At 32.2% G+C, this 14,200-nt stretch overlaps 1 protein-coding gene and 1 pseudogene across 2 annotated transcripts; both read right to left on the bottom strand.

Moving 5' to 3' along the window:
- Positions 1 to 1,738: 1,738 nt before the first annotated feature.
- On the bottom strand, positions 1,739 to 2,639 carry LOC108458528 (uncharacterized; annotated as a pseudogene).
- Positions 2,640 to 2,846: 207 nt separating this feature from the next.
- On the bottom strand, positions 2,847 to 6,722 carry LOC108460884 (phosphoinositide phospholipase C 2-like). Of its 2 annotated transcripts, none has more exons than XM_017760576.2 (9): positions 6,198 to 6,721; positions 5,545 to 5,741; positions 5,250 to 5,385; positions 4,931 to 5,173; positions 4,632 to 4,852; positions 4,237 to 4,354; positions 3,764 to 3,907; positions 3,595 to 3,681; positions 2,847 to 3,475 (listed from the first exon to the last, which is right to left on the bottom strand). In XM_017760576.2, the coding sequence occupies exons 1-9, from the start codon at positions 6,492 to 6,494 to the stop codon at positions 3,182 to 3,184; spliced, it is 1,737 nt and encodes a 578-aa protein (XP_017616065.1). In that variant the 5' UTR covers positions 6,495 to 6,721; the 3' UTR covers positions 2,847 to 3,181. The 2 variants fall into 2 exon arrangements, with proteins under 2 accessions (XP_017616065.1, XP_017616066.1); XM_017760577.2 differs by having other exon boundaries at positions 3,271 to 3,488; positions 6,198 to 6,722.
- Between the last annotated feature and the right edge of the window lie 7,478 nt (positions 6,723 to 14,200).

The following is a 14,200-nucleotide window of genomic DNA, read 5'->3' as shown; positions in this document are numbered from 1 at the left end:
GGACTGCCACCTAGGATTACCGTTAGAGAGATAACGGAACTTAATAATAGGCTGATCTCTTCGTAACAAAATAATAACATAAGTGACTAAAACGTAACATTTCAAACATAAGTGACTAAAATGTAACTTTGAGGCAAACAAAAGTGACTATTTTTGTAGATTACCCTAAAATATATATCATTTAATTTTTCATCTTTTTAGTCATCAAATTTAAATTGTTTGTCAAATTATCTCAAAATAGATAAAAATTTATTATTTGTTAACTTTATTAATGTGGATTAGTTTTTAAAATTAAATATATAATTTTAAAAATAATTAATTGCTTACATGGACTCCACGTATATGTCATGTCAACAAAGCTAACAAATATTAATTTTTTCATTCATTTTAAAATTTTTAATAAATAATACGAATTTAAAAGTCAATCACAACAAAAATTAAATAACTATTTTTATAAAGTTGAAAGATCAAATAAATTATTATGTACGCATTGGTGTACACTTTGTATGCATTATTTTACTCTTTGTGTGAGATTTTCTTATAATAATATAATAATATTTATAGATACACCTCTATCTAGCTGTCTCATTTGTTGGTCTCTCTTTTTATTAAAAGAGAAAATGATCGCTGATTGAATCTTAATTTGATTAGTATAAGTATTGTTGTCAATGCAAGAGGACATGAGATTAGGTATGTTGATGGGTATTATCCTCTTATTTATAGGTTAAGAATAGATTATAGATAGTTTTAAATATTATCTAAAAAAACATATATAAACCAAATCTATAATAATATTGTTAAAAAAAAAAAAAAGCGCAAGCAAAGGAATAGTGTTGTATTTTTATTTGTTTAAAATAAATGTTAGTGTTTTAAACACCTTAGAAACGTGAGCTGAAGTTTCTCAAGGAAAGATATTGATATATTTTAATGGTTGGTTTTGTGGGATCTTGCTCGGCCTCAGTTATAATTTGCTCCAGATGACCCCACGATGGACGCCCACCATGCCTTTGCCTCCAGCTTTGTTTTTTTTTTTTTTTAAAATATTTGTGTTTGAATTTATACCATGTGGTTATGCCACCAACTTAATCCCCCTTTCATACGCTACATTGTCATAATTTACACATTTCTTTATGGAACGTTACATAGGATAGCAATACAAAAGTTATTAAAATTTTATAACCTAAAATTTGATGTATGAACAATAAATTATTATATCACTGTTAGTGAGAAGTGATTCCAAAGAGAAATGGCCAAACATGATGACCAGCAAATCATTCTTCACAATTTTGGAGTTCTACCTGTATAATTCATAGTGATTTAAAGCCTTCCTCACATTATTTCATCATGAATATTACGGTTTAATTGCATTAATAGTCAAGAGTGATGCCTTTGAAGCTTTAAAGAGCTGTGGGCTGGATGGATATATTTGCAATCCATGTATCCCAAGCTTTGGACAAAGTAAATTGCTCACGATGTCTTTGAAGCATCCTAACATTATAGTTTAATAGATATTCTAGTTGGTGACTTTGGCTGCTTCTTTCTGGGAGAACCATTGTAAAAACATTATCTATAATAGCAGCCAAGTAAGCCGCCGCACAAACTAGGGGAACTGACTGATCATCATCACAGCCTCGCACCCTTTTTGATTTTAATGAGTCTATTTTTTTCTTTAAACCCTTGCCCTGCTCTCAGTTGTTTCAAACTTGATGGATGACATTTGAATGGACCGTATGTCGCACTAGTTCCTAGGCAGGAGAGAATATGCATTGCACGTGACAAAGAGCTCTTCAGCTTGAAATAAAGCGGTGGCCAGTTCCTGGTGACCAGTCTGCCACTCAAGCCTAGAAAGGGAGAGAAATATATCTACCAGACCAAGCTCGAGATGGACCATAGCACTATCCGTGGGTTTACTAGTTTGATGAATCTGTCTAAACTGCTTATTGCAGGTAGCAGACAGAGCTTGGATCGCATGTGCATACATTTTTCTCATATCTAAAACTTTTAAATCTGGAGAACTCCTCTTGAACAACGTGCAAGAATTCTCTACACAACACAACTCCCTGAATATCTCCCAATCAACACATCAATGTTATCCTTTTTCTGATATGCCCTCATTAGAGAAAGCAAGATTTGCTCATTATCGGGATTCAGCTCAATTGCCTTCTCAAGTATGCTAATCTTCTTTTCAAGAGTCTGTAAGCGAACACCTTTCTGTCGTTGCATACTTGCAACCTTGTCCTAGAACTCTGCAAAGGCTAGCCATGCTTTTTCGTCATGGGGATGCTCCCTGGCCAATTTGTTGAACTCCCTTCATCCTACCTAGATTCTTCAATGATAGAATTGTTTGAGATTGAACTTTCATCACCACGATGAGGTGATGATTCAATATCAGATAAAGGAATGAAATCTGCAGAAACTGCATGTGAAGAATTTTTCAGGGCATTTAAGTTCTTATGATGTTCGAGTGCGGCATTATTCGGAGACCAGTATGGACCACAAGACTTTAGCTCAGTATCCAAAGCATTAATATCAGCATCCTCATCATATGTTGAAAACCTGTGAGTCCGACCATAAAAACCTTGGGACATATACCCAAGTAATTGTTCAGGATTTTTAAGTTTATAGCGTGGAACATCCATCCAATTTCTTCCGAAATCTTGGGAGTTAAAAGTAAGCATCCTATATCAGTATGTTTAATATTCTTTTTTATGCATATGGATGTACGTATCTTTTGTAATGTTAGTTTAGTACATTTAAGAACAAGCAAACTGAAGAAAATAAAATGTACTTTTCACGAACCGAGGCTTTCATGCAACCTTTTAAACATGACATTAAAAAATTTGCAATTCTTTACTGATTCCTCACCCTATCATTATTATTATGCACCAAGTGGAGATGATAAAACTATACAAAATTCAGCAGTTTAAGAAATAAAAAAGTGATCATAACAGATAAATGTTATAGATCAGACTTATTGCTTAATACATAAACAGTGTAAGGTTCTTTGTCTGTCACATACTTATATATTACAAATTACTGACATGGCAGATAAATTTATTACTGCAAGAGTTAACATGTAATAGATAATTGCTCTGCAGTCTGCTCGCAAGCTCGCAAGTATTATCAAACAATATGAAGTTGGTTTTAGAAGTGCTGAAACTCCAACTCTCCTTCAAGGGGACTAGATGAATTCAAAGTGCATAAGGAGCTTAACGGAATTGTATTTTTCACCCTTCCGGCTGTAAAGGGGCACTGCTCGGATCCCACTTCTTAGCTCGGAAATTGGAAGACATGTTTGGCCTCCAAAGTCATCCTTTTCAGACATGTCGTATTCATGAACTTCAATCCGAAGTAGAGCCAGTTCAGGGACAGTTAAAGGGAACTCAAACACCTCATTCCAGGAAGGCAACCAGTTATCTTCTAAAATCTTTGTTTTTTTCATTACTGAGTCTGCTGGAACTCCTGCAATCCCCACCTGGAGACAAAGCCTGATCAAATTTTCCGAGTGAAGATCTCCATTGTTACATTAAACCGAGTTCCGTAGGGTGAATCGAGAAATATAAAGCTTGCTTGAATTACAGTATATCGACTTACCCTCGTGTAAAAGTCTGGTGGTGAATACGCATCAAAATGGGTGTGATGGAAATCATAATACCATCCTTCTCCCATATACACAGTCACCTTTTGAAACCAAGAACAAGAAATCATAATCATTGACTGAATATTTTCAAAATCATCGATCCGACAGCAATCGCACACTCACCTTCAAAGTTGTTTTCACTGGTAACTTGATTTTCGGATCAAAGACTTCCACAGAGTTCAATAGAAAATCTGGCTTTTTCACATAACCACATCCCCCATTGGCTTTGAACATTCCATGCATCAACCATAAGGATCTTCCGAGACCCTATCATTCACCAACAGATAAGAATCTCACTATTTTTCAAAGGAAATTAGTAACAACATCAACTAAATAAAGCATTCATACAGTTTCCTTCTAATATCCATCTGGCTATCATGTCTTACATGACAGAACAAAGAACAAAATAGGCCCTGAAGCAGCTTTTCATGTTCTAATTGCCGGATCAAACATGAAATGGAACTTTATTTGAGCAATTGCTCATTAACCAAATAAGAACACTCTATGCTAGTATCATACATCTTTGTCACTCATAATTTTTTGTCATCGGGACAATAAACTGCAAAGCAGGAACAAAAAGGGAGTGGTGTGTAAACCTGCATATTAAATGCAACCATTTGAACTCCATGCATCCAGCCAATTAGTGGGTTGTAATTCGACGAGTCAAAACGAGTACTCTTCGGATACACCCGAAGAACATTCTGCCGGGTAAACCTGTAGCAGTATAATCAGAATATGAAATCAAAAGTTATAATGCACATTTCAGGCAATTAGAGTATAACACCATATCAATACTAGCTTACTAACACATGAAACAAAGCTTAAATCAAAAAAGAAAAAAATTTTGAATACAATAGATCAAACCATTCAATGATTTGTTAAGTAGTGAGGAAGTAAAAGCTCATGAATCCAGACAGATACGAATTCATTGTGCAAATAACCTCGGGATGATCTCTCATAAATCAAAATTGCTAAATCCTTTGCCAAATACCTTACAATTTGTTTTCCATGAGTTACTACAGCCTTTTCAAATTTTTGCTCACTCATGCTAAGACGTGTCACTTTATCAGGATCCACCCTTAGCCACGCATCTAATCCACCCTTGGGCTTCCCAGCAAGAATGCCGATTAAATGTTTATATTCTGGGGCTAGAGAATGCTGCGACTTTTCTCCATCATCTGTATCTTCCTCATCTTCTTCATCGAAATCATTCTGTCATAAGAGAAATCATGAAGAAAATGTAAATTCTATTGAAACAGCTAGTAAACCGCAATTTGTATCACCAGACACCTTGTAATTGGCTACATGACTGCCTTTAAGGTCCGGAACTTCATTTCCCCAAGCTTCTTCATCACTGGCCTTACCCCTTTGTGAATCATCCTCTTTATCCTTAACTTCTTTCGCCTCCAAGTATTCCTTTGGCGGTTTTGTAGATATGATTATGCGTCTCTTCAATGATTCTGGACAGGGGAACTCTTTGAAGCATTCCGGGCCAGGAGAAAACAAGATCTCTCCAAATGTTTGAGTGACCATCTAGAAGTTAGTCATAGAAGCGTAAATTATCGGAATATCAGACAATTAAATCCACATCAGAAGGACTGAGACTTACCTCAGCAACTTTAGCCTGAAGCTTTGGCGTAAGGTGATCTTCCAGAGTTATGACAACCGGATATTCTGAGGCTACAAAAGCATACTCTTTAATAGACCTCAAACACTTGATGAGTTCCACCGGAGTAGTCAATGTCCTACATGAAGGAAACATTCGTTATTCTCTCGGAAGCGGGGGACAGACATGGACTGCTCCTTCGAAACATACCAAAATATTGCAATGTAAGTATGACAAGTTGCGTAAAATTATCAAGGATAGATCCATTCAAGTAACTCTTTGCAGTTGAAGAACATACCCTCCATGAAGAACATCGACATCATCTTTCGTCGAATTCGGCCATATATCCAATTCTATCACCCGCACACCTCTCTTAAGTGCATTTATGATGGGGACATCACTGCACTCACTACTGAGTTGGTTCCCAGTAAGGTAAGAATTGTGACCAGTATATATGAAATAATGTGACAAAGGAGCACTCATATCATGGTGAACCTGAAATAAAACAAATGAACATGATAGCACAAAAAGAAGAAAACTAAAACAATTTGCTTTAGCAATCAAACAAGAAAGTGAGTTGGCCCCAACTTTTCGCACGGATCGGTATCATCACAGGACCTTCTTCAAAGCTACTAATCCAGTCACTAGACATTACAGCTTGCTGAGCTGAAAATAGGTATTAGTTTCATTTAAATCCCATAGAACCCAACACCAAAGTTTCCAACTAGAAACAATAAGGGTAAGCAAATTATCCTTTTTTAGTAAAGGTGAAAACTCAAAGAGGGAACAAACTTCAAATCACGTATAAAAATGTTCCACTTTGCTCCCAAAATTTTCACAGCATCCAAACAAAAACACAAATCAACTAATTTGGACGGAAGCATTCAAAGCCCAATTAATAAACCTAAAAAGGACAAAGGGCAATCCAAAGAGAGAGAGAAATATGATTACCCCAAGAGAAGCAAGAGGAGGATTAATATCACCAAAGAGGTACTTAAAAAAAGCTTCGAGGTTTACACCCTTTCTATGAAAATGTTTAACACTATCAATAATCTTCTGAGCATCTTCTCTGGTAGCCTTATCTTCTTTCTGAACCTCGACCAAGAACCTCTGCAGCCCATCAATGGTCATTATCCCATTCTCGGAGTATTGTTCGAACAGTTTCTTGATATCCTCTGGTGCCTCTGAAACTGCCAGCCTAAACCTCCTCTGGAAGCAGAAACAAACCCTGTAAGTTTGTTTGGACATTTGTTTTTTCTTACAATTCCCAAATATACAACTGGGAACCAGCAAATCTAGACTGTCTGATTTTGTTTAGTTTTTTAAGTGCAGGTTTCTTGCTGTTTCAACTTCTTGAAGACGATGATGAGTTTCATTTCCAGTAAAGATGGTTTACGACACTTCAGGGGATGTGATGGGATGGGACCAATATGTGAAAGCGGGTCGCACTCACATAGTTAAACATGTGGACCCCGAGCTGCCTGTATTTTATTGCATGAGCATAGTTTTTTACGTCTGAAAGGATCATTTTATCTCTAGGGGAAATTGCACATAAGATAATTAAATTATTAATAAAATTATATTTTGGTTAATTTTAAAATTATAACATAATTAATAATTTATTTGAAAGTTTTTATTTAAATCAGTAAATTATTTATTTTTATTTGAGTTATTGAGTTGTTATATATATATATATATTAAATTTGACTAATGAGCTCTAAATGATAATTTGATAAATGATAAGATAGATCAATATCTGATGACAAGTAAAAAATATTTCTTAGATCCAAGTCGATCCCATAATTACTGTTGGAGATTAAAGAATAAAATTGTTTAGATTTTAATTCGTAGATTTATAAGGTTTAAAGATGTTTCAAAAAAAATTAAATTGTAAAAAAGAGAGAGAATAAGAGTTTTTAATTAGTATAGACAGTATGAACAAAAAAGTCACACAATAATGATTTTAACAACTGAATAATTTAAGTAAAAAATTTTAAATAATTTAATGATCCTTTTATAACTTTTTCTAAATTAAATGAACAAAATTTAATTTATTTTACTATCGTGGGACTGCCAAAAGTCAAATGTGAAAAGTAAAGGGTTTATTCTACTCCAATCACAATGCAGGGAAAATGGTGATGTTTACAGTTAAAATAGGGTCATTTTCACTCTTCTGTGTCTCTATCTTAGGCAAGTAAAGAAAGGATTTATATTAAAATCAAATTGAAAACTTTTTAATTTCAGATTTATAGAATATAATTTGTCATGTCTTTGGTCTTCTTTTTGGAGGGATATACCGTTGCTGGGAATTATTATCCTTTCGCTTTTTTATATTTCTTTTTTCATGCTTTGTGCAACATATCTTTTTTTTTTTTTATTGTAAATTCAAAGTTGTTAGTCAATAAATTCATATCTTATCTTTATTTAAATTTTTAACATATTTACAGGACTCATAAAATCTAACACCTACACACAAAACACGACAGATCGAAAGAAACAGCTAACAGTTGTCACATTAACTTCTTATTGTCGGTATTTTCTTTTCAAAATCATTTAAGATCTTTTAGTCAACTTTTTCAATTTCATTACAACCAAACAATTTAGTAGAAACCCGCAATTTTGAAAGCACTCACTCTAAAACTCCTAAAATGTATTTGAAATTCTTGGAAATATATTATAATAATAAACAGTTCAACAATTATTTATTCTTATCAAGTACTTGTTGTATGCAATATGAAAGTAATATATGATTAGATATAATTATGATGTTCTAAATATTCAAGTTATTAAGCAATTACACTTGGTCATATCAATAGAAGGGTTATATAGATACAAGTAGAGAAATGTATGAATATCAGTTATGAACATATTTTTCACACAGTTTCAGTCGGAAGCAGACAACGTTGAATATGTTACCATCATGCAATGCAAGCGACAATGAGAGTGATGTTGAGGTCAGAATAGCAGTGATCCCATTGGCTTCCTCTTCCTTCCAAGCTTCAAAACCCATCCTCCACTTCTCAAGATCGAGCTGCTTCCTACACTACACTCAAGATGCATAAACATCTAAAGGAATAAGCTTTAAACAAATAAGAGGACCCTCACAATTAGCCGCCTTCTGCTGATACAAAAAAGAAAATGATTGTCAATAACACGCACACACAATTTTTTTGGCGAGCAAATGTATAAATCAGCAAGACATTAAAATCACACGTTCAATAACAATCATTCTCCGACTGCAAGTAACCATTTTTTGCTTTGAATAAAGTGGAACAGACTTTCATTGAGAAAAAAATCAAACATATAACCACCAAACTTTTGAGAGCTATATAGAGGGAAAAATTATACTTTTTATTGAAACAGTCAGGAGGAACGCTTATGGATATGGCTTGCCTTCTTGAGCAAAGCCACAATGGCAATTCTAATTTTACTCCTGAGGAGAACAAGTAATTTAACAAAAACTTATGGAGTTTGTTCCGGAACTGCTCCATTGGCTGCTTCATGAAAAACAACTGGAACATACTGCAATGAGTTCAAAGAGGGAAAAAATGAAATTTTCAAGATGCGGGATTTGAGAATTTTTAAATCAACCTCTTCCACTGTTAGAAACTCATCGACATTGTAGTAATTTGCCATTTCGTTTTTCCCATTTTCTCATTGATTCTGGGAACAAGGAGATTGAATTGGAGGAAAGGAAATTTGTGTGATAATTGAAGGGGAAGTGGACGGCAAACGTCTGTGAGCTCTTCTTAATGGGCCAATGCTGAACTAGATTCAAGGTCAAAAAGGGCTTTGACAACTTGGGCCAGTTGCATAGACCTCCTCTTAAGGCCTATTTTACCGACCTTTGCTTTCTCGGTTTATATTACTCTAACACGTCACGTAAGATGAGTTTACTTTTTCACAACCGAGTGTAGCGAAGATGGTTGGATGGAATTGAATTCAGCGAAAAATTTTTAAGTTTATAGAAAGAAAAAATTTTGAGTTAAATTGAATTGAATAAAATTGTTTATGTTGAATTAAAAATTAAAATTTTAAAATTAAAATTTGTTTACAATATAATTAATTTTATATTATAGCACATAAATTTTAAACCATATCTATTTAAAAACTTTTTTCAAAGTAAAATAGTTAAAAATGAGATACTTTAGTATAATAAACATGAATAATTAATTAACTTATTTATATCCCAAAATTATTATTTTATAAAATTTTTAAAATTTTAATTTTCTTTATATATTCTTTAATTTTTTAAATTATTATAATTTTTAAAAATATAAATTTTGAATTTTTATAAATATTTTGGATTTTAAAATTATTTTGAACTTTTGAATTTTTTTAATTTTTTGTTGAGAGGGACCAATTTGCTCATTAGACTAATGAAGTATTTACACTAATTCATTATTTGAATTGTAAAATTCAACTTGAAACTTGAAATACTTATTCGAGTTTACTCGAATAACTCGATTAATTTTTTTTCCGAACAAATTAGAGTTTTGCTCACCTCTACTCGACAGTTTTTGTTTTTCGCAAAACATTATTTTTAATTTTTTAATTCCAACTAAAAAATCCAACATCTAGAAGCTAAACCCGTCCACTTATGGCTTTTTTATAAAATGAACCTAAAAAAAATTATTTACTTACATAAATAACTTTTTTTTGATAAAATACATAAGTAACTTATTTATAGTAAAAGTTGGTGGAACCAAAGTCTTTGGTGCCATCAACATGCAAGCATCAGCATTGGGATAAAAAAATTAATTTTTTTCTAGATGTAGAATGGCGCCGCCTGTATAAATATTAAGGAAATATTGCGATCTTTGCAAAAATGGGGGTTTTAAAATAAATTTTCCTTTTTTCTGGTGGAGCCACTCCACCGAATTTGTACATTTTGTCCTTTTCCTAATTTTTATTTGTTTATTTTTATAATATTGTAAATTTATATTTCAAATATTTTATAATATCTGTTTATTCAAACATTTTTCTGAATTTTTTAAAAATGTTTCTCATTTATTTTATAATATTTTAAATTTATATTTTAAATATTTTATAATATTTATCTATTCAAACATTTTAAAATTTTTTATTATTTATTATTTTATAATATTTTAAATGTTTTATAATATTTATTTATTCAAACATTTTTTAATTATATTTATAATTTTAAAGTATGTAAATATTTTATTTAAATGGCTCCACCAAATAAAATATTATTTTTAAAAATTATAAATATAATTAAAAACTTTGAATAAAAAATATTATAAAATATTTAAAATATAAATTTAAATTATTATAAAACAAATAATAAACAATTTTTAAAAACTTTTCAATAAACATATATTATAAAACATTTAAAATATAAATATAAAATATTATAAAACAAATAATAAACAAATAAAAAATAGAAAAGGATAAAATATACCTTGGAGCGTCAAATTATTTGGTTCTACTGGAAAAAGGAAAATTTATTTAGAACCCCTCATTTTTTCAAAAATCGCAATATTTTCCTAATATTTATACAGGTAACGCCATTCTACATGGCTCTACCAAAAATTGACTTTTTTATCCCCAATGCTGACGTGGCATGTTAGTGGCGCCAAACACTTTGGCTTCACCAACTTTTATTGTAGATTTTAGGTTATTTACGTATTTTATAAAAAAATAGGTCATTTATGTAATTAATTAATTTTTTGGGTTAATTTTATAAAAAAAAAGCCGCCCATTTATTCATACTGCAAAACTCAGACCAGAACAAAGCTTCTAAACACACTAATGGGATGTCATTATTCATAAACTTAATAATGGTTGGTTAGAATAATCTGCACAGAAACTTTAATTTATGAGAGTAAATACCTACTATCAAGCCCCTTCTTTTAGCCTCAATCATAGCTTCCCTAACTATATATAAAGAAGCATGTTTAAGTACGGCAAAATGTTGATGTTTTTCTTCCATTCTTGTTCAAAAGAGAGAAAGAAACTCCGAGTCCTACTGGCCCTTTAATCCAAGTAATTAACGCATCACCATTGTATTCATCACTAAATGTATGCTTAATGGATAATATGCAATCTTCCTCTCTTTTGAAAGCACAGGCTCAATTTAACGTTTGCTCAGGTATCGCTTCTTTCCCATTAAAGTAAATATCATTTTGTTGAAGCTAAATGCTCCATAATATGGCAATTATTTTCAATTTATATTGATTATTCCCTAGCTCACCCCACTTATTTCTTACTACAACATTAAGAATAAAGCTTTTTATGTCTTGTTCTTCCATTAGCACCCGGTACTACATGACTCCACATAAGAATTGCAAAGCCTACATAAAGAATCATATCCCTTGATTCTTTTCCTAATTCTTTACTAGGTAAATCTTTTACACAAATCTTCCATAAAAAAAGAATGATTTTGTATAGGGCCTTTAAATTCCACAGTGTTTTCCAGTCTAAAGCTTTCCAATCACTAATAAATGTTCATTGTTTGCTAAATCACAGTTATGTAACACTTCATAGCCGGATTTGACTGAATATTCATCATTATTAGTATAGGTCCACACCCTTTTATCCACTCCTTCAAATACTAATAACGATTTTTGACGAAGAGCGTTCAACAACTCATTGTTTGAGCATGGAAGAAGACGATAAATATCCCACTCCCCTCCTCTGTTGCTCATCAAATCCTTTATATTGGCACATGTCTCTAATTCAATATCATTAACCTCTTACCTTTCCTTCGATTCCCTATTACGTATGACCAATTGATCATCACTCATAATTTTCCAATTAAATCCTTTCTAACAAAGTTCTCTTACTTTTACAAATCCAAGAATCAGTACTTTTAACCTAAACACTATTGAAACAATTCTTCTTACAGTATTTCTTAATTCAAGTGTTTTGAATAATCCAATTATCTCTTTTATAAACTCTCCAAGCTTGTTTAGCCAATAAGGTTTAATTCATCAAACTAGTTTTCCTAATGCCAAGTCCCCCCTCCGATTTAGGTTTGCATAACCAGTCTTAACTTTTCACATGCATTTTCCTCTTATTATTTATCTTGTTCCAGTAAAAGTCCCTTAATAATTTTATCAATATAATTACACACTTTTATCGATGCCTTAAAACGGGATGGATAATATGCAAGTAAATTACTTTTGATTGATCTCCATTAACTTGAAGTCGATAGCTTATTGAGCTTATATATGATATATATATATATATATATATCATATTGACCCATCTTTCACTAAACTATATGTACAAACATCTCTTATGAAATCCCAACTTAATCTATCATATGTTTTGTTCATGCCGAACTTCAGTCCTTCCAAAATGCCTCCACCTTTCCCCTTTTTCCAAATGGTAGTGAGAATTTCAAAACCAACAATAACATTATCTTGTAATTGCATGTTTCCCAAGAATGCGTTTTTGAAAGTTGATATCAACTTTTTCATGATTGGTTTCAATCTATTGACTATAACTTTCACCAAAAGCTTATAAATTGTTGAACATATGCTGATAGGTCTTAGCTCATTTGCTTTCTCCGCATGTTCTTTTTTTGGAATTAAAATGATAAAAGTTCTATTTAAATCTTCGACCATCTTACCTTTTTCAAGAAAATCTTTAACTACTTTATCAATAGTTGACCTGAATAGTTCCCAATTGACTAGAAGAAAATAACTGGATTGCCATCTGGCCCTCGAACCTTAATTGGTTTCATTTGAAACAAAGCTTATTTGATTTCAGTGCTAAAAATAGGCATACCAAGTTCCAACTTTTGTAGCTCAATTCAGTCATACATTTAGATAATTTGCATACTTAGATTAAAATTGCATTATGGATCAATTTTGCATCTAGTTAAATTAATAACATGAATAGGCTAGGATAACTACATTAATCAACTTGATTCATTTTCATCATACTTAATAGTGTTCGGAAAACATTCCATGGCAACTTGATATTTCATGAGTTTGGAAACCAAATTAAGTCCTTTCAGAATCTTTTACTTAATGAAACATACATTTTACTGATTATAATAAACTAAAGGTTTCTTAGTATTTATGTGAAGTAACAGGGACTGTTCAGGTTTGAAATAGTTTAATCACATAAACTTATAAACTATACAAGATAATAGAGCTCGTTAAAGTTATTATGAATCTTCAATTTAGTCGGGTTAGGGTCTAAATTAAGCATGCACTTTTCAATTATTGCGTCCACTAGCCGTCGTCTAGTTAGGATCGCTCAGCTAATTCTAATGCATCCAAGCACGTATGAATGAAATACATACTTGAATTTAATTGAAAACATGATCGACTGAGGCACAAACACTTTAAACATGAATCAAACAAATCTCATTAAATTAATGCAATTCCTAGCTAAACAAATTTAAAAGCTACCATTGTTGATGTCAAGATCACAAAACACATTGCAAACATAATTAATTTAAAACAAAAAGGGAAGAATAAACTCTATTTTAAGTCGACAGTCTTGCGAACTCTAATTGAAGGTGTTTTCTTCCACTCCTCCTATTGCATTTTTAGTAATGGCTACTCAAGATGGCCGACCAAGACATGATCTCTTCAAGGCTTTTGCTGGCTAAAAACTAAAGGAAAATGGGATTATAGGTGTGGTGGATGAAAAGAGCAAGAGAGGGAATGGAGAATGTTGTGAAAATGAGGAATGTAAGGATGAGTAAGGGATGATTGAAAAGGTGAGATAGGTGTGGTATTTATACTTAAAGTAGGTGGGAGAGTTTACTAAAAATAACAGCAGCAATCCCTTGGATTTCTCCCTCCTATGGTTAGCCATGATATGTGGAAGAGAAGGTGGTTTGGTTGCTTGATTCAAGCATGAAATCATGCTTGGATCATGCAAAGGGTGGATGGTTTCTCAAGCAAATCTTGTATGTTGATTTCCAATGTTCTTCCAAGTGTGAGGACCTTCAAATAATTGTCTCAAAATTA

The sequence above is a fragment of the Gossypium arboreum genome, chromosome 4, assembly GCF_025698485.1.
Source record: "Gossypium arboreum isolate Shixiya-1 chromosome 4, ASM2569848v2, whole genome shotgun sequence".
Lineage (NCBI taxonomy): Eukaryota > Viridiplantae > Streptophyta > Magnoliopsida > Malvales > Malvaceae > Gossypium > Gossypium arboreum.
The sequence above is the reverse complement of the archived record's forward strand: the minus strand, read 5'-3'. Positions and strand labels throughout refer to the sequence as shown.